Consider the following 27650-nt stretch of genomic DNA (forward strand, 5'->3'; position numbering starts at 1 on the left):
AAGATGAGATCAGATCAGATCAATAAGATGAGATCAGATCAGATCAGATGAGAGGAGATCAGATCAGATCAGATCAGATCAATAAGATGAGATGAGATGAGATGAGATCATATCAGATCAATTCAATTCAATGAGATGAGATGAGATGAGATCATATCATATCATATCATATCATATCATATCATTTTATCTTATTCTATAAGTATTCCACTTACTGTATTACGTTTTAGGAGTCAGCTAGTCGGTCTCTGAAAGGAATTTTCTACTTTTTATTTTATTTTTTATTTTTTCCTAGGACATATTGTGTGCTATCACCGGGTGCGTTGCATTACATTTCACTGCATATGTGTATGAAAGTATGTCTATGTATGTGACAAATAAAAAAATCTTGAATCTTGAATCTTGAATCATATCATATCATATCATATATCATATCAGATTAGATCAATAAGATGAGATGAGATGAGATCATATCATATCATATATCATATCAGATTAGATCAATAAGATGAGATGAGATCATATCATATCATATATCATATCAGATTAGATCAATAAGATGAGATCAGATCAATAAGATGAGATGAGATGAGATGAGATGAGATGAGATGAGATCAGATCAATAAGATGAGATGAGATCAGATGAGATGAGATCAGATCAGATGAGATGAGATGAGATGAGATCAGATCAGATCAATAAGATGAGATGAGATGAGATGATATGAGATGAGATGAGATCAGATCAGATCAGATCAGATCAGATCAATAAGATGAGATGAGATGAGATGAGATGAGATCAGATCAGATCAATAAGATGAGATGAGATCAGATGAGATGAGATGAGAGGAGGTCGGATCAGACGCAGAACTCCGCAGCAGGTGACCCACCAGTTGCTCCCCGTGCCATTCCGGAGCAGGGGGGCGCTGCGTCGCCGGGCCTCTGACCAATCGGGAACGCGCATTCTGGAGCGCGGAGCCCTACGTCACCAGCCCTCCGACCAATCAGGACTGAGTGTTCTGGAGCGCGTGTGTCGCAGGATCCTTGTGGCAGCAGCTGAGGCGCGTGGGAAGAGCGACCGGAATTCTCTCAGTCGAAGGTAAATGGCGCCTCGCACACCGGTAACGCCGAGTCCGCTGCACAAACGAGTAAAATGCGTCCATGAAGTATCATGGAGCGGGGGGTAAACGGCTCACGAACCGCCTTGGATAGCCTCGCACCTGATAGCCCGCTACCTAGCCAGGCTAGCGGCTGTCAACGGTCTGTGGCACCGCCCATGCTAAAGCTAGCGGCTAAGCTAACATTAGCGGCTAAGCTAAGGCCAGGTCGTTTGGTTTTCATTTGCCCACGATATCGCCAGTGGTTGACCTGTGTGTGTGTGTGTGTGTGTGTGTGTGTGTGTGTTGCCCGAAAGGTCCGCCCGGCGAAAGCGCGACGTCCCGTCCTTGTTATTGCGGATCGGGAGACGCTGCCCAGCGATCAGAAATCTAGCCTGGCTAAGGTTAGCAGGTCCGTGCGTCATCGGCCTGCGCTCGATCGAAGCGAACGCTGCTCTTGTTGATTTCACAATCGCTCACGTCAACGATCGCAGTTGTGTTCACCGTCGCCCTGTCATCCTTTTCCGTCTTTCCGTCTCCGAGTGGTTCTATCAACGCAGCTATTCGTTTTATTTCGCCTTACGATTTTTGACTTTGATCGTTTAGCCTTCAGAATCAGTTTATTCTGCCAAGTACATTTCCATATACACGAATTTGTGTTGGTAAGGGTTGGTGCATTGTTGTACAGTCAGTTGGCATAAAAAAATCGTAATAGTCTAAGAAAGTATACTTACTAATTTACAGAATGTTTCAAATATGATTGAATATAATATACCAAATGTGTTCTGTGCACAGGATAAATTAAAAGGATAAAGCAGGGGCCGAGTGGCAGTATGGTTGCTAGTATTAGCTGTGGGTGTGAATATAGATGGGATCCTTTACAGGATGAATAGTTATGTACACAACAATACGGACAAGGATAACAAGGGATGAGTGAGGTCTAACACAAAATTACTAGTATGCCTACAATGTCTAAAGTTATTACACTTTTAAGTTATTGTCCCTTATTTAATGATTTTCACGTTAGACCTATTGTAACCATGACCTCACCTCTTTCACACACAGGGAGGAGTTGTCACACATGGATGCCAACAAAGGTAAGGACAAAGATTTCTCTTGAATTTGAGATTTGTGTGTATTCTACACACAGGTGTGGTATCTCAGCAAGCGAAATTGGTGTCCCTTGTCATAATGGTGCGTTAATGTTAAGTTATATATCTGTGTTATGTACAGCAGTGATTGGCCCGGTGTTTGGATGTGATTATTTCCCAGAAGGTGGAGATCTCTGAAGGTGTTGCTAGAATGTCTGTTGAAATTATTAAAAGCCTCAATGAGTGTCGGGCTATAAATTGTGTTCATTGAGGTCGAAAATAGCGCAATAAAGTAAGAAAGAAAGAAGCCACAAGTGAGTGTGCGTCTGACTTGGTGACAACCAGTGTCATGGTGTCGTTTGCTGTTCGGTTGCTGCGGCAACGGGGGGTCATAGTCATGTGATGTTGTTGTGATATCACATCTCTCCTCCTATAAAGCTTAGTGTTTGAGGTTGCAGCAGTTGGGTTTAATCCAAAAGAAAGAAGTAGGCACAGCCTACGGAAGCCTACTGCGCTTCAGCCTATCACACCCTGTGGTGAATGCCAGTATTTGCCAACCAAACCCTCACTCTATCTTAAACAAGTCAACAAAGTCAGTGATCTATTTCAAACGCCCTGCTCTGAAAATATAGTCACTTCTTCCTAATGATTCCTTTTGCCTTTTTTTGGATTGGCAGCTAAAGGAGATCAAGGGATGCCGGGCGCAGGCGGACAGGTGGACAGACCAGACAGCTTCCCAAACATGGAAAGGTAAAGCAGGAGGTTTGTCGGAGGAAGCCTTTTCAGCCAGTAGCTCCCTATAAAGTAAACAAAATGAGTGCAATTCCTGAAGTGAAATGGACTTACTGAGAAGATTTGTTCATAAGCAGTAACCCTAAACTCTTGGAGATGTGAGGGGAAAAACCTCTCCAATCTAGTACCGACTGGACAACATTTGGCGTAACCAGTCGCCAATTCATGTCCCTTGGTGAAGCAGCAAAGTTTTCGGGATCTTTCGTTACAGCAGACATTTCCAACCCTAGCGTTCAAGATCCCACGTGGGGTTACTTGTATTAGAGCTGCAGGAACGACATTTGAATAGAAAAAAAAATCACTATTCGAATGCTGAAATTGCCTTCTGTTCTAATGTGTATTTATTGTGTAAATAAATAATTGATTATAGATGTTTTGGCTAACGTTAGCGAATCAATTTACATGTGATAGCAATAAAGTTCAGTATATATTCCCGGTAACAGTGCATCGGCGGCGGAGACGAACAAGCACTCGCATATAATATTTATCATCATTTCAACATAATCCATTTGCTCTGTTATAATAAAAGTATAAAATGCAATACTTAAATTCACATGAAACTATTTCCTAATATGCAATGTAGAATATCTGCACTTTGATCAGTAATGTCAGTACAGCAAGAACGATTGTTATTTCTCAATCCGTTGCTTATTGGCCTAAATGTGAATTGTAATCCATAAATTATAGGGGTGTCACGATTTGATTTGACTTTTGATTTCAACATTTTTTTTTTTTAGCACTGACTGCTATGCCATTGTTAGACTATCCAGTCTTGATTTGAAAAAAGTAACTTAAGTAACTTTGATTTGAATATTAAAAATTTGAAATAATAACCGAAATATGAGAATATTTAAACAACACACCTAAACAGTTAAGAGCTTTAGCAAAACTAGACTTTAGAATGATAAACAATAAGTTACTTATTTAACTAACTTTAAGTTACTCACCAAAATAAGTGCAGAAAAATGGATGCTGTTTTTGTCAGAGGGGAACGCTGGTGGTAAAAGGAAATTACTACCTGCAGCTCCGATCAGAGCGAACCTTTCTCCAAACGAAGCAAATAAAAATTCTAGCTGTATTTAATTTACTCCGTTTCCTGCTGTTGCTCTGCTGTGGAGCGGATCTCTCCTGGAAAAATCCCACCCAGGTTCTCAAGGTCAGGTGGCAAATGTCCCATGGCCCGGTATGGTCCACGTGCCGGTGTTAGGTAACCTCTGCGCTAGAAGACATTCCGTTCGTGATGGTCGGGTTTATTTCCTACTTTCATCGCCACATCTGTTGAACTACTGGACATTCTGGTGAAAGACGCAGCACTCTCCCTTGTACACAGTGAAATCTGGAGGACAGGGCACCAGCGCAGTCTTCACACACTGTTACCGGGAATATTTCTCTCTTATGTGTGTTCCCTGCACGAGATGAAGTTATAATGAACTTTTTTTGTTTCGTTTTTTTTTTTTTTTTTTTTTTATATTACAGTTCTATTTGAATTTCATTTCTGTAACACAATTGCCAGGTGAGCAGGTGCAGCGTTCGTTGAGCAGTGGATCCTCCGCGAGCCGATCGCAGCTCTCCCAACTCCGAACCAAACTTCATGAAAGTCGGTTTGGAGCCAGGCGAGCCGCGGTCGACTCCCCCCAGCGCACGCTGCATTTGTTTACCCGCGGATCTTGGCTACCCCAATATGGTGACCGTGTCGGACAATATTACCCACAAAAAATAGGGGGAGAATCTCAAACCTGCTTGTGATTTTGAAGTTCGAATTCGAATGCTCATTTAGATCGATTTTCAACTCTGAATCGTGAAACCCCAAAGAAATTAGTGGTGCTGGCCCCAAAATAATAACATAAAAATTGTCACACTCTTTGCACAAAGGTTGCGAGCCGTAAAGAAAGTTGATAAACCATTCCATTAGATGCTAAGACGTTTTAGTCCCAACATTGATGGTTGCAAATACTCATCTCTCTCCCTCGGCAGCATGCTGCCCAAGGCCGTGAAGAGGCGAGTGCACGCCCTAAAGAGGTTACAGGTCCAGTGCGGCAATATCGAAGCCAAGTTCTACGAGGAGGTACACGAGCTGGAGAGGAAGTACGCAGCACTCTACCAGCCGCTCTTCGACAAGGTACTGCACCGAGATGCACCTCGGAACCCCAACCGTGTTTTTATTTCGGGGGGGGGGGGGGAGTTCGCAATATCAATAAATTGATATTTTAGGGATGACTATTGGTCCTCCGAAAATATATTTGTACACAATAAATGTTGTGGCGCAGTGAATCTTAATGTCTGTTCCCAAACGATGATTATTGCTGCATGTGTGTCACAGAGAAGAGACATCGTAACGGGCACCGTGGAACCCTCAGATGAAGAGTGCGAGTGGCAGAGCGACAGAGAGGAAGAGGAGGAGCTTGCTGTAAGTTGAGCTTTGATTAGCTGCTCTCTGAAGAAGCCTCAAGGCCCAAGTCCTACTGTTTTACATTTCATTTTACGCTTTAATGTCACTGGAAACAGGGTTGGCCAAGGCAGGACCAGTGCAGGGCCACAAAACCCCCTTAATTTTTCTTTGTTCGCCGAATTGGTGGAGGGTTCTACATTTTATAACTACTGCATGCCCGTTAACAATTTAAGACTTTCCAAGATATTTTAATGGCGCAGTTCAACAAAATGTCCTGTGTTCCACAATGGAAGATCAAACTGCCGGTTGAAGTCATACACCGAGAAAAGACACTCTTTGTGACTCGCAGAGCCCTGAAGCCCTGCCCCCCGCTGGCTCACTGTTTATTAAAAGGTTATAAATATTGCTCCAAATTGCACCAAATGTAACACTGCACGTACTTTGGTCCCCAGCAATAGACCCGCCAAGTGTGAAATAGATCGAGTGAACGGTTTTCGAGATAATTGGATGAATGGTTGACGAGATAATGGAAGGACATTATAATCGAAGGACATACACATCCTTGCCTTGAGAGTTGGATGACTTGGCAAAGTATTCCATACAAATAAACCAAACTCTGGTGCATGCGGACAACATGCGGCAGGTCTCACACTGTGTTGGATAATATTTCAAAAGAGAGATTGCGCGTTCTGCAGCTTGAAAATTGTCCCTTCAAATTACGATTTGGTATGGATTCATTGTTCGTCCTAACTGAATATGAATGTCACCAGAAACATTTTTCACTATTTGAAACTAACACTCAGTGGAATGTGGTGAACATCAAACCGTGGCAAGACGGTTACCACCAAAAGTTTCTGAATTACACCATTTATATACATATATACACACACACAGACGTGGACAAATTTGTTGGTACCCTTACAGCTCATTGAAACAACGCTTCATTCCTCCTGAAAAGTGATGAAATCAAAAGCAATTTTCTCATGTATACCTGCATGCCTTTGGTAAGTCAAAGAATAAAGAAAAATAAACTGTAAAAAGAAAAATTATTGCACATTCACGCCCATACAATGACATGGCAATTTCTTTTAGATGACTCACCCAATCTTATCATCCAGCGCTGTTAAGATGATGAATAAGTCGATGAAGTGGTGCACTGACTTCCACCTCTAGGAGGAGCTAAAGAAGAAAGCTGCAGTTGAGGAGAAGAAGGAAGATGCTACACCAGAGGAAGACCCCAAAGGCATCCCAGAGTTTTGGCTCACCATCTTTAAGAGCGTAGACATGCTCAGTGACTTACTGCAGGTACGTCGACCTTTGGCCCATCTCATTCCACACCAATTTTACCAGCATTCTGCAGTGTTTATGACTGACAAACATCTTTGTACTGCTTCTCTCCACCGAAGGAACATGACGAGCCCATTTTAAAGCATCTGAAAGACATCCAAGTCAAGTTTTCTGAGCCTGGACAGCCAATGGTCAGTATCAGCTATGTAATACGATGTGATGGTACAGTGCTTTAACAGTCAAATGATTATGTGAGATTTGGTACTATTCCTATTTTGTTGAGTAAACTCTTAACCTTGTCTGCAGAGTTTCACACTAGAGTTTCACTTTGAGTCCAATGGCTTCTTCAACAACTCTGTCCTCACCAAAATCTACAAGATGAAGTCTGAGGCGGACGCTTCAGACCCTTTCTCCTTCGAGGGACCAGAGATCATCGACTGTGAAGGGTGAGAGCCACAACTAGTTAACAGGGTTTCTTACTCAGAGTAGAGGATAGAAATTGACCTAAAAAAAATATTATTATTTCTAAGCTTGTCTCTTTCTCTGCAGATGTCTGATAGATTGGCATAAAGGAAAGGATGTTACAGTGAAAACCATTAAAAAGAAACAGAAGCATAAAGGTCGTGGAACTGTCCGCACTGTCACCAAACAGGTCCCCAATGACTCTTTCTTCAACTTCTTCAACCCCATCAAAGGTGAGAAGAAACAAAACAAGCATGTGTGCATCCTCCTTGAAGGTGACTTCTATAGTAAGAAATCAATTGATCAGATGGTGCCCTACTGAGTTGATGGCATCAGGCTGCATTGTGTAATGGCTTTTCCAAGATTTTTGAGCTTCAGCAATGTTTCGATTAAGGTTGTGCGATATGTGGGAAATGTTCCTATCGGCGACCCTCAGCCCAACAACTGGCGATTGTTGGTATATTCGCCGGGGGGCAGCGGAGCGAATCTCAGCTGATCGCGGGCACTCCAGTGGGCCTCTCCATGCACCCTTGTCTCTCTCTCTCCCTCTGCCATCTTATCTGGGATTATTTTGGTTTTAAACTGGACACAACCGGTAAGCCAAAGAGCGTAGAAGAAGTAATTTGCAGCAAACACGGGACGGAGCACAGTCTCACTGGCCACAGCACAGAGGTTCAGTTAAAACAATCGCTTAATTAGGCGTTTTAAAAGGATAGCAAAATAAAAGGATCAAGTTGTGTAATTATCTCAGAGAAAGCCGTCCCGGTCTGCATCTGCTTAACGCACTCTGACACACACCTGTTTGACACACACCGTAACAGGTGTGTGTCAGAGTGCGTTCTGCACCGCTACGTTGTTCCTCAATATCTGAACCAAACCAAGGAGAGAGAGCCTGTTCCAGAATGACCTAGAAACAGGGTTTATGGTGATGTATGAGTCTATAAATAAATAAAATAATTAAACGACATTGAACAATGTAGTCTAGATGTATAATGTACTAGTGAAGCCACTGAGCTGAGTTGACCAGAAGGTGGCGGCATAGTCCATATCAAACTCTCCCGGATGGTTTCCTGTTTCTAACAGGGCTGGTGCCCGTGGTACACATTCATTGTATATTGTGCACTGCCTGCTTTTACCCATAGAAATCGATTGCAGGTCTCTATCAAAATCTAAACTCATGAATGAGAGGAATATCCAATTATGGCCGTAATATGGGAATGCTTTCCAGACAGTCGACTCATTGAGTTTTATTTAGTGCTTAGTGACATGGTTGAACAAAGCAGAATCTGTTGGGCTGGTAAAAGTGACACAAAGCTGCAAAAATCTGGTCAGCCAACAGCAACCTCCCAGGAAGCAGTTATGTGGCATTGAAATGTTGCTGTGAGAACGTTCTTGACCTTGAAGCTTCCACATCGACTTGGGATATACTATTGTATTGTAACGTCCACTAGCGCAAATGTTTTTCAAATTACCGATTGTGGTTTAATTCAAATTTATGCCAAGTTCTGAAGTTGAATATTACATTTACAGAACAATCATTCTATTTGTGCTTTCAAATGGAACCAAAGCCAGTCCATCCCAAATAATCATAAGGGCAAATCATGGCACAGTTTTTTTTAAAACTGTATGCACACTAGTCAAATGAGTCATGTGGCTCCATAAGTTCAAGAGATTATTTGTCACATACATAAGGGTTAACAACAAATTCTCCCTTGAGACCTGTCACCTAGTAAATGCACAGAATTTATAGACTCAATCATCTTTCCTTTACTGTCAACTTGGGCTGAACAATTTGGGAAGATAATCAAATTTAGATTTTTTTTTTTTTTTTAATATTGCAATTTGGCATTATTTTTTTCTCCTTGTGTGATATTCACCAAACACAATCAATAAAAAAATTCTGTAGCAGTTGTACTCAACCTTTCCCAGCTCAGGAACCACATTAACAAAACATATTTTTGAAAAAGCCAAATTGTTGAAACGTCCCTTCATCAAACCATCATTTATTTTAAAATAAGGCAAGTCATTTGTTAAGGAATGAAAAGCATGCTGTATGCAATAATTGCAATTTATTATCATTAGCACCACAACTACAAATGTATTATACAAAAAGTGTGTGTGTGTGTGTGTGTGTGTGTGTGTGTGGGTGTGGCGTGGAGAAAATGAAGAGCCGATGGCCACTCCAGCGGTAGATGGTGGTGTTCTCTGGAAGTTAAATGTCTTAAATAACCGTGGATTGATATGAAAGTTTTTGTTTTTTTCCCTATTAATTTCACGGAGACTGGTTTGGTGCTTGTAGCATGGAAGTCGATGGAGGATTTGGAGACGGTGGTCTCGCATGGCGCGGTTGGGAGTCCGGTGATAAGTTGTGGCTCCAGGTTATTACTTACATCCGGTAATATTATTATTAAATACAAATAATTACTAAAATTGGCAGTGCAACAGATCATTGATCACTACCAGGAAACACAACTCTAAAGATGCTCTTTCTCTCTCTCCCGAAGCCGTCATAGGTTGATGTGTCGAATGCGAAATTCAGTTTTGAATACTGCAGACAATGTCTCAAACAAAAGTTGTTGAAATTCTCTTTAAAATGTTTTAAAAGTTGTTTCTTTTTAAATGTTATTTTAAATAAAACTGCAACTAGTCTTAAAAGAGCTTTTAGATTGTGTAACATTAAAACATTTTTAATCGCAGAAGATTGAAGATTGCATTCTATTTCATTGCGAATCGTTCAGCCCTACTGTCAACTCCCATGTTAAACATGCCTGGACCTATTCTGACTCGACATTTTGAATAACTGATTACTCATTGGTTAAGCACATTAGTGTGTTTTGGTTTGCTCAATCTGCCTCTGGGCCATTGGCTGATATAAATGGCTCAGTCTCACATGGGTTCAGGTGTGTGGCTCCGAGATGTGTCCTCACAAGTCCACCAGTGAATCAGCCACCACTTAATTCTCACACACACATTTTAAAGAATACATGTAAAAAGAGTCTAATCCATTGACTGCACATCTGAAACCACAATTTCCACATCTCTCTCACTTATACTACACTAGAGAGATATCCTATAATTAAGAGAAGACCACAGGAGGAAGTGGCTGTTTGTTGAATCTGCTCTTATCTCCAACCATCAGTTTGAATGAAAAGGTATTTTGAGTAATACCTCTGTCATGAGGCTCCACTTAACCTGTGTGACTCTTTCATAATGCCGGCGCCTGGAATGCTGCCCTGCTTGCTCACAGAATTCAAAGTTATGGATTTCCATGTACATGCCTGTTAGTCAACTTTCTTTTGACACGCTTACATCAGTGAGAAAGACTAGTTGTTTTTGGCGGCTATATTCTAATCACGCTAGCTAACTGCTAGTGAGTGACTTGGTACCATATACAAGGAGGGGAACATGTGCCCAATACAGTACAGTGGGTCCAGGGTTTGGTATGTATGACGGTTTTTGGGCCACAGTAACTGTATGGTTTCGGTATCTTTATATCTAAGAAAATTAAAACGTAAGAAGGTGTGAAGTTTTTTTGTTTTTGTTTTTTTTAGTCTGCCATAAATAACTCAACACTCTGTGTATGAGATTGGGGGATGGGCGGAGGCGGGCGTTCAAGTTCATTGGGGGGTTGTCATGATGTGCATAGGTTTATCTAATTGTGTCCAGGATAGTGGGTAATTGGCCCATGTGTCTAGGGGGTGGGTTCCCAGCAGATTCAAAGTGTAAGTGAGGCGAGTGTCTGAAGAGAAGTTCAGAATAATTAATGGTGCCCGCCCTGTGTTTGAATTTTAAATGTATTTATTTTCTTTTGTTTCCTATATGTGTGAATTTTTTTTTATTTATTTTTATTTTATTTTTTTTTTTTTTAAACCCAACTCAGTTAAAGGACTGTTCCGTCCTGTTCCAAAAAAACCTGTACGTCCCCTCACGTCCCTCTCTTGCTTTCTGTTGCCATGGGACTTTGTAAAACTGGATGTTTTTGTGTAAATTTTACTTGTAAAGAATCAACCCTGCACTACTGTTCCGGGTAGATGGCATTTGCCACATTACATTACGTTCTGTGCGGGAGTGCACCCGCCCACCCACCCATTCATATCATGTGCATGTGGGATTCACGGTACATTTTATGGCAAGAGAAAACGGATGATGTCATCGTTAGTCTATGAATTTCCCCTAAGGGTGGAGCTGCTGACATTTGGAGCTCACTTTTTTGACTCTTCATTCTCAACCTGTTCTGGTCATTTCAGCACGGGTGTATGGATTAAAAGTTCATATTATACGATGCCTAGGGCTTGTTGGTTCTTATTTCTAACACTACATGGACAACTACATGTACAGGCACTATAAGCGTTTGTCATTTGTCAGAATATTATATTTAGTTTGTTTTAATTACCGTTTGATCTTTCTCTTGCAGTTTCTCCAGACGGGGAGATGGTGAGTAATCCCTAGCTGGCAACTGCCTCCCCTCCTAAATCTCGATGGCCACCGGTCCACCGTGACCCATGAACCTGCCAGGAGCAACGTCTCATCTTGTTGACGCGAGCGTTCTTCCCCACAGGATGAGGACTCGGAGATCACACTAGCCACAGACTTTGAGATCGGTCATTTCTTCCGTGAGAGGATAGTTCCCCGGGCGGTGCTCTATTTCACCGGCGAAGCGCTGGAGGACGACGAGAGCGTGAGTATAGACAACACAGGAGCGCCCGAATAGACACAGTGGTGGGGGGGGGGGAAATCCCGTCGGCCATGTTTTCATTCCATGACGCTCCGCTGTTCAGTGCTTTGCTTCCACTGACTCAATCTTTTCACCATTTACTTCGATTGTAGTTTGAAGAGGAGGAGATGGAGGAAGGCGACGAGGAGGTCGGTAGGCTGTGCGGTGCACCTCCATACAAGATGGCAGCAGCTCTCCGAGTGTCTGACCTTGTTGTGTCTTCTCGCTCCTGTGTTGTAGGAGCAGGACGAGGAGGGCGACGATGACGGCGACGAGGGGGACTTTGACCCCAAGGTTAGCGCTCTGCTTTCATTTGCACATGTGCTCTACAGGCGAAGTGTCCCAAAATGTATTTACCTTCATTTAAGAAGGATGTGTTCTTTAGTCTGTGTCTGGGTGGTACTTTAACCCGACTAACTGAAACCTTGTGTCCCTTCCACGAGGCCTTGTTTGTTAATATAAGTCCTGGTACAGGAAATTAATAATTCCCAAATGTTTCGCTGCATAGTGTGCCGAATGAAGAAGTGAATTAATTTGAGCTGGTATTTAAGACACAAAACAGTGGGAAACATTCTCAGAAGCCTCTTGTCTTTTCCTTGGATGTTTATAAAATGTCTGATTTCAGGCTTTATGCCGCCGTGTCGCTACTGTACTTCCCGCTTTTCTGTGAAATTTCCATGTCCTTTCCAAGTGGAACAGTTAAAAAAAAAAAAAAGTACTTTAAACGTGCTAGTGTGGCGATTGAATGACAGTTTTACATTGTTTTGGGATTACTAGAACAGTGATTCTCAACCTTGTTCATATCAAGATTTTGACTCTGGGACCTCAATCGAACAAGATTTAGACGGCGTTGGCCGTGTAGCCCTTGCAGCCTGGCTCTGCTCTCTCCGGTGGTTTTAATTTTGACGTTACATATTCCATAGAATTTTTAAACTTCACGTATTGTTGTCTCTCCTTTCTCTCCCAAACTTTCCATTACAGGCATAATCAAATCATTCTCACCCCATGCATTTCTAGGTAAGGGAGAAGTAAAGATGGCGTCCCACAATAAACTCTTTAGTCCACTGGCTTTGGCTTGTCACTCTCTGGCTCCTCCTTCCGTTCTCTCTCTCTCTCTCTCTCTCTCTCTCTCTCTCTCTCTCTCTCTCTCTCTCTCTCTCTCTCTCTCTCTCTCTCTCTCTCTCTCTCTCTCTCTCTCTCTCTCTCTCTCTCTCTCTCTCTCTCTCTCTCTCTCTCTCTCTCTCTCTCTCTCTCTCTCTCTCTCTCTCTCTCTCTCTCTCTCTCTCTCTCTCCTCTTCACTTCCGTCGCTCCGCCCCTTCTTCTCCCCGTAGTCCCAAGGTGCTCAACTCCCCACTCTCTCTCCTTCTGATCGGATTAGTTTCAGCGTCCCTCAAACGCCTTTCCCTTCCCCGTGTAAATCCACCCGCTCATTGCTCCACCCTGTCCCAGGCGCCTCTAACATGGTTCCATGTGCTGTTCAAGTGCAAAGCAAATGAAGTGGAACGCGCCTCGTCTCTCACACTCTGGTCTCTGCTTTCCGTGTCAATGTCTTCGGTCTTACGAGTTAAAATGCTTTGGGACCTGGTGAACTCGAGCCCCTTTTCCACCGCAGGAACTGAGGAACGCCCGTTTTTTTTTTTTTTTCCACAGGGGGAGCTTTCTTATTTTTTTATTTATTTTTTTGAACTGAACAAGGGCGATTGATCAAACGCAAGCTAGCGTGAGAATCGGCAAGCAGCCCAACCGCCATTTTTTTAAACTCTGCTAAACAGACTTTTTAACACACACACCGCTTGCTCGTAGGGCTCGCTGTCTCTCGCTATGTGAAGCCACATCCCCAAATACAGCAACCGCTTTGATTTCCGATCTCTTGTCTCCTCCACCTACTCCCGATCTCCACATTCCACTGCAGTGGGCAAAGCAACCAAGAAGTCTTTTAGGGACTCCTCGTGTTCCCAGGCCCCAAATGGTTCCTTCATTCAGTTCCTGTACCTTGGTGGAAAAGTGGCTTCATTGTCCTTTTATTCATTCATCTATTTATTTATTTATTTCACTTTTAAACTTTTTTTTTTTTTTTAATTATTATTATTATTATTATTATTTTTTTTTTAAACCCATTATGTGTAACCCGTTCTTTTTGTTTTGCTGATCTTTCTCTCCCCGCAGAAAGCTGACGCGCAGCCTGCCGAGTGCAAACAGCAGTAACCACTGAGATCAGGGGAGCGGAGCTGGTGGAGACCTGCAGTCCCTCACATCATCATCGTCAGCCAATCAGAACGCGCAACCTCCCCCCCGCAGGCTCGGCCTCTTACGAACTCTCATCTAAATGCAATAGAACGCAACCACACAGTGTTTTTACGATGTGCATGACCTGTTTTCTTTTGTCTTGAGGCCCCCCCCCCCCCTAATTATATTTCGCTTCATTCATTTCCTCCAAGCAGAAGTGGCTTGATTCTTGTAAAAAAACAAAAACAAAAAAAAAAAACTAAAAAAAAAACGACTCTGCTTTCCAGAAGTCTACTGCTCCAGTAAGGTGGAGTTCGGAGACTTTAACTGCCAAGATCCTCCGAATATTGTGAAATCAAATTGGTAAAGGAACGGTTCCCAACTTTAGTTTTCATGGAATAAAAATTAGTTACTCAGGGTTTTTTAATGCCGATAAGATAAGTCTTTGTTTATCAGGAAACTGCTGAACAGCTGTTGTTTAACAGTCACTGGGGTTGCTGAATTACTTTTTACTGGTTATGTTGTGTCGGAGACACGGTGTGATCATTCTCAATTTGATTTCTGTTCACGTTCTTTGTCACGTCATTAAACTATTTATTCTGGTTTCATGCAGCTGTTTGAAGTGGTGTGTTGCGGGAACATAATAATTGTAACGTCGACCCCGTTCTCGTCAACTCAAACCTCATTCAGTCTTAACAGAATAACAAGGTGTATACTGCCATATTTTTTCATATCTAAATTGGTTTCCTGTATTTCAGAAGTTTTGTGTTGTACTTGTAGTTTGACTCCCCCACATGTGGTGGGCTTAAGCATTTAGTGAACCATAACAGAGTACTTCAATGGACAAACTTGTCGCCGTCGAGGTGTGTGTGTCAGCTGAATGTCTGTAGCGTCTCCATTCTTTTTGCTTCTTAACCAGGAGATGGAAGTCAACGATACGCGGTCGAAATGCCGCTCTGTGGCACTTGTTACAACAGGCTGTGGAAATTTGACACTTGGTTCATGAACAGCACCCGTAGTCCCCTGGCCTCAGCTTTACTTTGATTTATTTTTGTTTTTTGTTTAATGGCACGGTGAGGAGACAACACGTGGTATTATTTACTTGCAACATCTTGGTTTATATTTATCTAGTGTTTAACAAATCTGCTATAAAAGGGTTATTAATGGGATGCAGGTGGGGTGGGTGTTTGTATATTAACATAAATAGCGCTGACTGTTTTTACTTTGAAACCCCAATTTTCTTTTTTTTTTTTTTTTAACACAATAACAATAAGCCAAAAACCCCACTACACACCTTGGTGTACCAAACATTCTGCCAATTTCTCTTTAACGCGGTATAATGTCATTCACCGGTTAAAAGGTTTGTTTATATAAAATTCTATGAAGTTTCTTTTTGTCGGAAAAGATTCAATCAAATGTCTGGATGACGTGTCGGAGGTTGCCAAGATATTTTGTACTGCACTCGGGAGTTTGCGGATGGGTCCTGTGTGTGTGTGTGTGTGCGCACTTACCTGGTTCCCGTGGTCAGTGAATGGCGACAGTGTGATATTACCTACCCCCTCTTTAAAAATGAACGATTGTACATCTTCCGTTGGACACATTTCTTAAGCCACGGTGACCACCTCGAGCCTCCCACACCGGACCGTGTGCTAGCAATGGCCTTATCCGGTTCTTCGTAATTTGTTACTTGCGCAATATTTCTTTTCAATTTGTACAAAATTAGTTAAGAAATTATATTAAACTTGTGCGACATGAGAATGCTGGTTCTGTCTTTTTTTTTTTTTTTTTTTGTGTGTGTTTCTCGGGCGTTGAATCTGCTTCAAGGTTTGATCGTACAATCAGATATTTGTAAATTATGACCTGGAAGTTATTTGGGAGTCCTTGGAACAGATATTCTCAACCTCGCGTCACTTATATGCACACTGCGTTGCAGGACATTTCTAAGGTTCATATTTGGTATATTTCCAATACTACATTTTGATAAATGGGTTCAATATATGTATATATTATTTCTCTATAAACCATTTGGAGCTCCCTCCATTCTTTAGGAGAAAAAGGGGAATGAAACATGTGAAACAGTATCCTAATATGCAAGTGGAATATCTGCACCTTGACCAATCATGTACTGTCAGTACAGTAGCTTTGATCTGTTGCTGTCAAGCACTGAATGTCAATTGTATCACATGAAATGAGTGGAACTGGCTCCAAAATAGTAAGAGGAAAATATAGCTGGAGGCAGCAACGCACGGGGCCCAGGTTAGTCGCAGCAATTGTACCAATGGCAGAAATGGAACCAATCGAAGACGGTTGAATTAAATGTGGTTACTAATGTGCCTCAGAATCATACCCTGCACATATACCAAATTAGATTGTCACAAAACGCTCTGCCCCACTTCCTCCGCTACTTCCGGTTCTCACTGCCGGGGGTTTTTTTTTTCTAACACTTACCACAGATATTGTACGATGTTTCCTCAAACTTGGACCACAGCATGTCTGAACTGCCCTGAGTACAATTCATTACTTTAGTGTCCGTGGGTTTCACGGTTTCTGAGTGCCAGGCACTTTCAGCTGGAGAATGGCTAGAAAAGTAAATATCCGTACAAAAACAATAGGGCTCCCTCCCTTCGTGCTGGACCCCTAATGAACGATAACGAGTGTACTATTACACAACGTAAACTAGAAACCCCCCATTAACCACAAATGATATGTTCACTTACTCTAACTCTTGCGAACATTTCATAGATTCACTGATTGCATGCTGGCTGCTTGCAAAAACGTTGCAGGCCATTATAAAATTCTTCATGGGAAGTTTGCAGGCAAAAATTTAAAGGTCTTTGGGTTTTCCTGGAAATCTTGATGGGAGTTGCACTGTGCAAAATGCCTGCAACAGTATCATCATTGCAATTGTAGCGTTAGCTCCCATCAGGCCCCTGACCAGCCCCCAGCCGCCACATTTGCGTACCACAGAACAGAGGCCGGCAAACGGCCCCCCACCCACAGCCCGGCCCCCTAGCAACCAATGCCCCCCGCACCGAAAGCGCCAGAGAACAGATTCCAGGATAACCAGGTGCGATGACGCGAGTCCGCCCCCCACCGAAGGAGACCACATAGGGAGCCCGCACGAAGCACACCCGGCAAGGCTCAGGTCCCTGCCCGGGTCACAGGACCAGACGGAATGCCTCGGGCCGGGCGACCCCATTGGCGCGCCAACCAAATGGCCAAGACCCGACCCCACAATCCGACCCCTTTGCAACCACTTCTCAAACCAACACGCAGACAACACACACACTGCCCACCACCACCTACCCCCACCCCTGGAGACCAGTCAGCTCAACCCAGGGACAAGAGCAAAGGCCACCCCTCGGCCCCCCTAACGCCCCGTGGGGCCCGGGACCCCCCCATGGCTACAGCACTAAGCACCACTGACGTCCCCACAGCCACTCAACACCTACCCAACCGCAGAGCCTCGTTGAGCCCCGACTTAGGAAGACTCAAGTATTATATGATGGTCATCTCTGCTATTAAGGGAACAGTGAGAGCAAAATTTTTTATCCACGAAACCCATTTTGAACATTCTGTGTTGGGTGATATGAGCTCTGTGCAGAATCTTATATTGGATGAATTGCATTTTGGAATTACGGGTCATGGAAAAGGTGTTACTAATGTTGCTAATTGTTGCTAATAAGCTCCCATGGTTGTTTTTAATAAAAGTTTATTCTATTCTGGAAAAGATATTTTTTAAATTACCGATGTGAGTCAGATGTTCAATCATTGGAGGTGGTTGTAGGATGTTTTGTTCGTCAATTTGATTTAAACTTTTAGAGACTGCTGTAGTTGAAGGAATTGCAGTAAACTGTGACCACCGATATTACACCTTTGGGTTAAGGTTGGGAAGGATATAACCCAATTGTTTTAAAAAATGTGTTCCAGATGAGTATTTCCTTGTTGTTTCCAAAACCTGAAGATTATTGGTCTGTTTTTAACCAGAAAATCTGGGTTGTGACAGAGTCGTTGTGATGAATGGGCTTTTAAAGCAATTTTGTTTGTTCATTGTCTCGCCATCCATGGCCCAGTTGATGCTCTGGTTGGGGCTGCTAGGCCACCACAATCTCTTTTTTTCTGTAGTGTTTCTAGTTTAATTCGCAATGTCTTGTGTTTCCAATATAATTTATTTATTATAAACTCTAGAATATTGAACCAATTTACTGTTGGTTGGGATGGGATCCTTGAAAATGTAAATTATTTTTGGTAGTATATTCATTTTCACTTCTGCTATACTACCAATTAATGAGATGGGTTGCTTGTTCCATTGAGTGAGGTCTTCTTTAATGGATTTGAGCAATGGAGTGAAGTAAAGGGTAAACAAATCTGATAGATTGGTGGAAATATTAATACCAAGGTATCTAATGTTGCCCGTTGTGATGGTTAAGAGAAGTTTCTGGGTTGCAGCATTCCAGTCTTCTGCAATGAGTGGTAAGACTGTGGTTTTTGTCCAATTTATTGAATAGTCTGAGATAGCTGAGAATTTAGATATAAGATTGGACACTTCCCGTAGGGACGATATTGGGTTCCGTAAATACAACAAAATATCGTCTGCATATAAACTGATTTTGTGAACAGAGTTTTGTGTTTGTATGCCCATGATAATATTGTTTTGACGGATGGCCGCTTCAAGGGGTTCAATAAAGATGACGAATAGTAAAGGGGAGAGCGTTCATCCTTGTCTTGTGCCGCGTTGTCGAGTGAAACACTGTGAAGTGTAACCATTGGTGATGACAGAGGCAGATTGGAAGTTGTAGAGGATTCTGATCCATTGAATGAGTGGCTGTAGTGACAATAACGGTATTTAAGTTGTTCCTTTGAGATATGCTGAGCAGACTGAATGAGCGTATGCCTGTTTGGTCTGGGTGAATTAAAAATGAAATTACTTTTTCAATTTTATTTGTAAGTCTTTTCCTAATGATCTTAAATCACAATAAATAAGGCTTATGGGTCTATAACTGGAGCTGAGGGTTGGGTCCTAATTGGGTTTGAGCATAACCGAAAATTGAGCGGAATTCATGTGCGGAGGCATGGTGGAGGTTGACTTCATCTCTGTAACCATTCTGATGAATAATGGGGATATAAGTGGCCAGAAGTGTTTATAGAATTCCACCGGGTAGCCATCTGATCCAGGTGTTTTACTGTTGGGCAGAGAGAAGAGAGCTTTCCTGAGTTATTTTACAAGTTAGGGGTTGATGTGATAGCCTGCTCTGTGGATAGTTTTGGGAGGGTTGATGTCATCAACCTCATACGATTGCCATAGTGTCACCGATTGACCAAAGTATACCAGATTTCACAGTGCCTCAGAGTCATATCCTGCACATACCTACCAAATTGGATGATAATAGCACAATGTGTTGAGGAGTTATGGCAGATTATGTCAAATAGGCCCCACCCAGCTCCTGCACTTCGTGATGGACCCCTAATAAAGAAGAAACTTCCCCATATTGATTGATATAGTCATCTAATTCTTCAGCACTAAAAATGAGGCTGGTCGCCAAAAAAAGGTTGCGAACCTCTGCATTGGGGGAAATGTCTGTCAGCATGGAATCTTAATGCTGTCTCAGCACTGTAATGACTTGGCGTGAGCAGCGACAATTGATTCCAGTCTGGAGGAATGTGCTTACAGTGCCAAGCACTAGATCAGGAAACCAGTATGTGTGGAATCTGCCTCGATTGGCAGGAGCGATAAGGGAAGGCCTGAGAGGTTCTGCCAAGGGGACGCTGGTGTTTTTGGGGAGATAACGGAAGGGTCTCACTCCCTTATCTCCCCGAAAAGGGCTCTGGAAGACGGGAGGGTCCGTGGAGTAACACCTCATCCATGTCCCAGGGTCGTCTGGGAAACTGAAGTGTGGAGCTGTGACTGAGTCTGGGAACAGGAGGGCAGCAGCCTGGTTTAGATCAAACTCTGCTTTCTGCAGACCCCAAACACTGATGTGCTGTGGTTTATCCAGGTATACATCTATTACAAGAGACAGACAGGATTGATATATCGATCGTAGAATTGTCTCATTTCAATAACACAAGCCCTACATGGACATCCCCTTGCTGATACTACACTGAATGCTTTATATTGAAATTGCTGATTATTTATATTCAAAATAGGATTCCGTCAGAAAACATGAAAAATCAAATTAATTTATTTTCTTTCCCCTCTAAAAAATAAAATACGTCTGTCAACAGCAGAAAGTTGGCATTTGCAGAATGCCAAATTTTGCCAACTTTACCAACTTTAATTTGACCTCATTCATTCATTTAGCTATTTATTATTTCTAAGGTTTATGGCCCCAAGGCACAGCATTCTAATGATCTTCAAGTGGAAATTGATAAATGTTGTAAAGAGCAGTCTTATTTATAATTTAAAACTATATATAGAAAAATAAAGAGTTGTCACTTTGTATTCTGGTTGATTTAACAAGGTAGAATGAGCTTTTTTTTTTCAATTGTCTACCAAAAAGCCAGCTGCTCTTAAACAAAACACTGACATATTTGAGGGTTTAATTCTCAGGCTTTAAATAAATTAGTGGGTTGATGATTCAAAGTAAAAGTTCTTAACTGTCTTAAGTCACTGTATTATCTTTTATTAAAAATATAATAATAATAATAATAATAATAATAATAATAATAATAATAATAGTAATAATAATAATAATAATAATAATAATAATAATATTCTATTACAAAAATATTCTCGGCATTGCTCCCGCTGCATGGCTTCTCTGCCACGGGTGCCCCGGGTGCCGGGGGTGGTGGAGGGTCCACATATCTGTCTGTCTGCGGGCCTTGGTGGGGGGGCTGTCATCCTGGTGTCCTGGGCCGAGTGCACTCGGCTACATGGGTGGATGCTGGGGACTTGTGGTCGGGTGGGCCATATGGCCGATTGTGGTATGGCAGGCCTCACCTTTGCGCAGGCCGTTGGTGGGCTTGCTGGGGGTCCTGACCGGGTGTCGGTCTGTCGGCGCGGCCTGGGTCCTGCACCTGCTGGTGCGACCTATGCCTGCATGTAGGGGTGGGTTGTATGTGTGTGCTTCGGATGTGCTGGGTCTCAATACACTCTCTGGGTCAGGTTTATGCTCCCCAGGGATGTGTGTGGGTGTTGCTCCGCTGGCTCCTGGCTTCTCCGGCGGCTCGGGCATCATCTGTAGCTGCAGGGCGTGGTGCTCTGCTGCTTGGAGGCGCTACGATATAATTCCACCAGAACTCATTAGGACAAGTCCCTTGCACTCACCGATGGACACACACACACACACACACACACACACACACACACACACACACACACACACACACACACACACACACACACTCATCACAGGCACACACACAAACAAAACAAATAATGTCATTGTCATTCCACATTCTTGAAACGAGAGTTGCATTGCAGGTTGAGAAGTTGAACTCCACTAGAGACTAACTCTGTCCTAGATGCAATAGTATACAAATAATCTGTGTTGTATGCCCAGCATGTTGACATCACAGGTGTTAAAAAAACCGATATATATATATATATTTTTTTTTTTTTAAAGAAAATAACTGATATAGAATACATAGAAAAGCAAATTTTGATTCTGAGATCATTTAGATACAGTATATTGTAAAAAACACTGTCGCACAATGGGAGCGGCACATTTGTTCTTATCAGTTGAATGTCAGCATTCAGCTCAAATAAAGTAGAGAACAAAGTGCAGCTTTCAGAGAACTGAGAGCGGCACCGGAGGATACCGTCCCTCATCCCCTCATCCCCTCGTCCCCTCATCCTCTCCTCCTCTCATCTTCATCCAGTTCAGTCGTCTTCCGGCCGTCCACCCAAACGCAGCTGCAGCCACCGCCACACTCTGGGCTGCTCTGAGCACTTGGCAGGGCGAGAGGGGGAGAGAGAGAGAGAGAGAGAGAGAGAGAGAGAGAGAGAGAGAGAGAGAGAGAAAAGAGGGGGCATCATTGTGTGTCTGTGTGAGGTTTTTTTTCCAGGCCTCCCTCCCGGGTCGGAGGCATTCGGGCAGATCACAAGCAGATCGAGTTCCAGAGAGGGGACGGAAAAGCGGCGTCCTTTATGCTGCTGAAGGCCGCTCTCTGTCTCCAGGGACCTGAAGGAGCTCAACAGGCAGTATCACGGGCAGCCCAGACCCTCCCGCCCCCCTTACCACCACTGGAGTAAACACTGATTCAGGCGGAAATGCCCCCCCCAACCAGTTTGATGTTTATTGACCGACGGAGGACAATTAAGAGTCTGAAGAAGACTTGACGGAGAACTGATATTCGATTGTTCTGAAGGCCAACAATGTGGGACCTTGAAGAAGACAGCTCCATCCTTAAAGAAAACATTGATTGTTGCCCGTGTAAGATAGAGAATAACGCTGCAACATTATCTCCTTCCCAGGATTTTAGACCAAACAAGGATGTGAGCAAGACTCTGTGTTTTTTTTTTGTGACAAACCACCTCAGCAACATTGTGGGGATGGTGTAGTTTGAGCAGTCTAGACCTGGGTCTAGGTAGTAGGGGCACAGGATCAGAGTGGCTGCGATCTGTTGCTCGTTGGTTGGTCTAACAAGCAACAGGTAAAACCCCCATCCCCACACACGCTCAGGAAAGAGGAGCCCTGTCATGACATGTCCATCTCCTGGGCTTATTCCAACTAGCCCACTCTCAAAAATAAACCCGTGCCTCTACAACACCATCGCCTGTGTCTCTGTGTCCCTGCATACACCACCTGGGTGGTGTGCGGTAGGCGAAACTGCCACAAACATCTTTGTCCTTTTCTACATATTTGCCCAATGGGGCTCGTCCAAATCTCTCTATTCAGATAGCTCGACGAGAACACGGAAGATCAACATGAGCCCAAACAAAATGTGCCACGAGAGATAAGGTCGGTTCCGGAAACCACTGGAAAAAGACAAGATGGACAGTGAGAAAGTGATATACAACACTACGCTTCCAGGTCCCTGTGAAGAATGTATTTTATCGTTATATACTGTAAAAGGTCACAGCTGAGCCCTAATCTTGGAAAAGGATACAGTGTTAAAAATGTCTTATCTTTATGCACTTTGGATGTGGTGAGGATTAAGGAACACTGGGCACTTTGATCTAGATATTTTCTTTGTTTAGTGGCGGTAGCCAGGCGCCTTGGTATGTGTGGGAAAAAGCCTGCAGCACGCCCAGCCTCGTCGTCGCTATCGAGATTTATGAATGAACAGGGAACTAGGTGTGGTTTTGTTTAATCTGAATCATGCTCTTTGGCTTCGGAAACGCGGATAAGAACTGTGCCAGGCGGACCAGATCAACCTGAACAGGTTACCCAAAGCGAAGCCGAGTTGCAAGGATCGCATTCATTTAAAAAATGAATGCGATCTTCGCAAGTTTTCTCATGTTCAAGTGTACGAGGCCGATGGCAGAAGGTGAAAGGAACATTAAATTGCATGATCAGCAAACACTTGTTGGACACCTTCCACATTCCCCATCGTTTAATAGCTGTTGGTTGCTTTTGTTAAGTGTGTAGTTAAGTTAAGTCTTTATTCAGTGGAATGAGGCCCAAGAAAGTGAGTGTTTTGGGGATGCCGTATGCCTGCTTTACAGGTGTGAAGGTTTTTCAGCCCCAGACACATTTTCAAGATCTTAAGAGAATCACATCATGTAAAACCCCTTGTCTTCATCAAGGAGCACGCTCACATTTTGAGACGGTCAGAAATTCGTGATCACTCTGGGATGTATTCCGTTCAACCCTTTGGACCCATCGCGGCTTTTGACTAATGGCTGGGACACACCGAAATACTTTCAAAAGATGGTGTCACACATTTTGACTTAGTAGAGAGTTTCCACCTCAGTAGTGCACACTCTTGTGAGTATATCAGATATCAGGGTGATTTTGACAGTATCTGTCTTCAGCCTTGGCTCCTAGTGTGTGTGTTAGAATCCTTAAAAAGTATGATCCCTTTGATCACCGTCCTTGATAAGGTCCTCCAGTGTGTTTACTGCTGGGATGGAAAGAAAGTCTGGAATGCGTGCAGCTTTGATGTTTTGAAAGTATTTGGGTGTATCCCTGCCATCGATCCAAAACGGTGATGGGTGGAAATATTGAACATGGATACAGCTGGGTCCAACTGCATTGTCCCCAAGACCCCGTGGCCGCCGTCCAAGCCACAGATTCTTGCTCCCGCTATAGATTAGTTGTGTTTCTATGGAAAGACTCTTGGTTTATCACATAAGCCATGGCGTAGCCATGCAGAGAGCAGCGTGAATGCTACATTCCTGGCCGGCGGAAGACTCACAGACCTGCATACCGGCCATTCTTCGCAGATTGAAACTGGCGTGAACGAGGTGCTGTACTCTCCAGTCTTGTCATTGCACAGTACTGTAGGTCATACCTCACAGGCGCCCTTTCACTGAGGACGACTTATTGTCACGGATCCAAGAACGCAGATTCAACGGTTCAACGGCAGCCAGGTGAGGTCTACGTTTATCAACCCAGGGTTGCGTTACGTTCCGCGCCGAGCAAAGATTACGAGGAGTTTCCTCGTTTCTGAGCCCAAGCAGCGTTGGATGAATGCATGACGGGGTGGACCGTGACCGAAGATGGATTATTTGCGGTAAGCCAAAGGCCGCACGGCACATAAACGTCGCAATTCTGTGCGCGCGTAATTCAGGACTTTATACCTGACGGCCTCCCGTGTGCCTTGTTTTTCCAGCGGTTCATCTCTCAGCGCTTGGTCCATCTGTCTCTTGCACAGCACTTTTCTGCCATTTGTTCTTTTTCCCACGCTCTCTCAGATGCCGGGGTTGTCACAGACACAAGCACAGGCGGCTTATCAGAACAATGCCTCGAATAGTTGCGGAGTCTCATCACAAGGGCATGTCACCAGAGGGCACAGCGGGATGGCTGTATGTGTTTGTGTGTGCGTGTGTGTGTGTGTGTGTGTGTGTTTGCGGTAGAGAGAGAGAGAGAGAGAGAGAGAGAGAGAGAGAGAGAGCGAGAGAGAGAGAGAGAGGGGTTAAAGTCATAAATGTTTCACAGTGCAGCTGTTACCTGCTGGCTGCTGTACATGTCAGCAGGCCGTCACCAGCACATCCGTATTTTCCTTTATTATAGAGAACTCACACACACACACACACACACACACACACACACACACACACACACACACACACACACACACACACACACACACACACACACACACACACACACACACACACACACACAGGCGGACTCATCACAGGCACACACAGGCACACACAGGCACACGGGGAGAACATGCAAACTCCACACAGAATAGGAGCCTTTCTGTGTTGAGTTTGCACGTTCTCCCCGTGCTCACATGGGGTTTCCTCCACCTCACGTCAGTAAGGACCCCCCCCAAAAACATGCACACATCATCGTCTGACCAGCGATGGACACTCGTCACCAGGTCCCCGGGCGCGTCCACGAATGCTGCCCACTGGTCCTGGCTGTGCCCCTGGAGGAAGGACAAGCCAGGATGGGTGAAATGCAAAGGCCACATTTCACCGGCCACCATCCAAAGCATGTGCATGTGTGTGTGTGCGTGCATGTGTTGTAGTGTGGTGTGCTGTGTGACGATTAAAGATTCTTCTTCTTCTTCTTCTTCACACAAACAAAACAAATAATGCCAATGTCAATTTCCCTGCATGTCCATATGTAATACAATGCAGCAAAGTGCTTTATGAAAATTAATTGCATAGCAATAGTAAACCCATAGGATACTTACTCCATTCAACTTACTCCAGTAAATTTATTGTAGTTACATCCATACTCCATTAAATACTTCCAATTTCAATAGAGTTTAATTATTTTGCGAGCTTCCTGAATAATTAGTTTTTCTATGATCATTCAGTATCACATGAAACACAATTACTTCGATTGATGTAATTCATTACATCTTACTACGTACTCCCTAGTATTTAATGAACAATCTGTAATCATTAGAACAGGAATATAGGACTACTTTTAAAAACAATAGTAATTGTTGTACTACTCTGTTTGTTATTTTTCACTTGTTTCAACTGAAAAGAGACCTCGATCATTAATTAAAAAAAAAAAAAATGATGACAAACTACACACTACGCGGACGAGCGCACCCCACAATGCATTGCAGGGGGTGACACTCCTGCAACCTGCCCCTTTGCCCATTGATGTCCATGGTGCCCTTTTATCAGGCATTGTTTTTTTGTTTTTGTTCATGTTTTTTCACGTGAATGACCACAGGTGTATATATTGTTGTGTGTATATATATATATATATGTATAGTTTTTTTTAAATCTTTATTTTTATTTATTTTTACATGAAAGTAGGGGAGGGGAAGAGATCCTCACGAGGTGGACAGGTCCAGTTTGAAAAGGTGGGTCTGCACACGCAATACATATTTGAGAAGCAATCATTAGTAATGTGGAAATGATAGATATTTTTAATATTTTATGTTTAAAATTTGAAATATTATACAGGTTGAAGCATTCATTAGAACAGCCTATAAAGTTAATTTCTTCTCAAGACAACATTAAACTATATCACAATATTATGATAATATATAAATATATAACCAAAATATTGCCAATCAAGCATTAATAGAAACCATAAACTATTCAAAATATGCAATACAATCAAAGTAGATATTTTCAATATAAATAGTGAAAATAAATAATTTGAGGTAATTTCCTTTGGATAAGTAGAAAACGCGTTTTTGGGCTTTTTCTTTTTAAATACACTGCGAAAAAGATGAAGTCTGGATTCAAACCGTGCTCACCACGCAGGCACCAGCTTAGGACACCGAGCTAAACCTCATGCAGCTCTGAGAAAACACCGGTGTTATCAGGTTGGTTATCAAACAAAGAAGCTGGAATTGACACATTCAGCGTGTGTTGTTTTTGTTAAATAGTGCACACATACAATGAAAAAACATGCATACAGTTTGTATATGGGTGGCTAAAATTCAACAGGATATGCCAGAATCTTTTTCTGTCCCCGGTGCGTCTGGAGCTCCTTGTTTACGCTTGTAGTCGCTACGGCTTCATGTCCGGGCAAGATGTGCTCGACTCCGGGCTTTTCTGGTCCTTCCACCTGCTGAGCGCCGTCACACCCACGCACATATGAATAACACATGTGTACGAGTGTGTTCATGCCAAACACGGAAACTGACGTGGAAGTAAACAAGGTCTCGGATCATCGTCCTCAACCCCTCGTTCACGCCCGCATTTTCGATGCCAGAGCGGTTCTTACCGCCTGATTTGTCGTGGTGTTCGTCGACTGCGTGTGTCGATTACACACATTTTAGTATTTTTGGTATTTTTACAGCTTATAGAGCTTATTGTGCGTAATCACAGGCGTCACGACATTTCACTGCATATATGTATGACTGTATGTATGTGACAAATATTCTCTTGAATATGAACTTGAACTTGAACATCGGGGGCGACACGGATTTGGACCCAAGGTTTGTCACAACATTCCCCCGGGGGGATCCCATGACCCCGCCCAGCAGCCTCCTGGATGAGCTGCTCTCTCCCAGGAGACGCCGGAAAAAACAGCACCGGCTCCAAAACACACCG

At 43.2% G+C, this 27650-nt stretch overlaps 1 protein-coding gene across 3 annotated transcripts; it reads left to right on the forward strand.

Annotated features, from left to right (window-relative positions):
- The first annotated feature begins 1021 nt into the window (after positions 1-1021).
- On the forward strand, positions 1022-15814 carry nap1l4a (nucleosome assembly protein 1-like 4a). Of its 3 annotated transcripts, XM_080003074.1 has the most exons (15): positions 1022-1096; positions 2160-2191; positions 2863-2935; positions 4952-5096; positions 5298-5384; positions 6540-6671; positions 6773-6844; positions 6960-7099; positions 7203-7348; positions 11530-11549; positions 11674-11793; positions 11943-11978; positions 12070-12123; positions 12811-12846; positions 13997-15814. In XM_080003074.1, exons 2-14 carry the CDS (start codon positions 2176-2178, stop codon positions 12814-12816), a joined length of 1047 nt encoding a protein of 348 aa, XP_079859200.1. In that variant the 5' UTR covers positions 1022-1096; positions 2160-2175; the 3' UTR covers positions 12817-12846; positions 13997-15814. The 3 variants fall into 3 exon arrangements, with proteins under 3 accessions (XP_079859200.1, XP_079859198.1, XP_079859199.1); XM_080003072.1 differs by lacking the exon at positions 12811-12846; XM_080003073.1 differs by lacking the exons at positions 1022-1096; positions 12811-12846 and adding an exon at positions 1476-1506.
- The last annotated feature ends 11836 nt before the right edge of the window (positions 15815-27650 follow it).

The sequence above is a fragment of the Zeus faber genome (genome assembly GCF_960531495.2).
Source record: "Zeus faber genome assembly, chromosome: 6".
Classification (NCBI taxonomy): domain Eukaryota; kingdom Metazoa; phylum Chordata; class Actinopteri; order Zeiformes; family Zeidae; genus Zeus; species Zeus faber.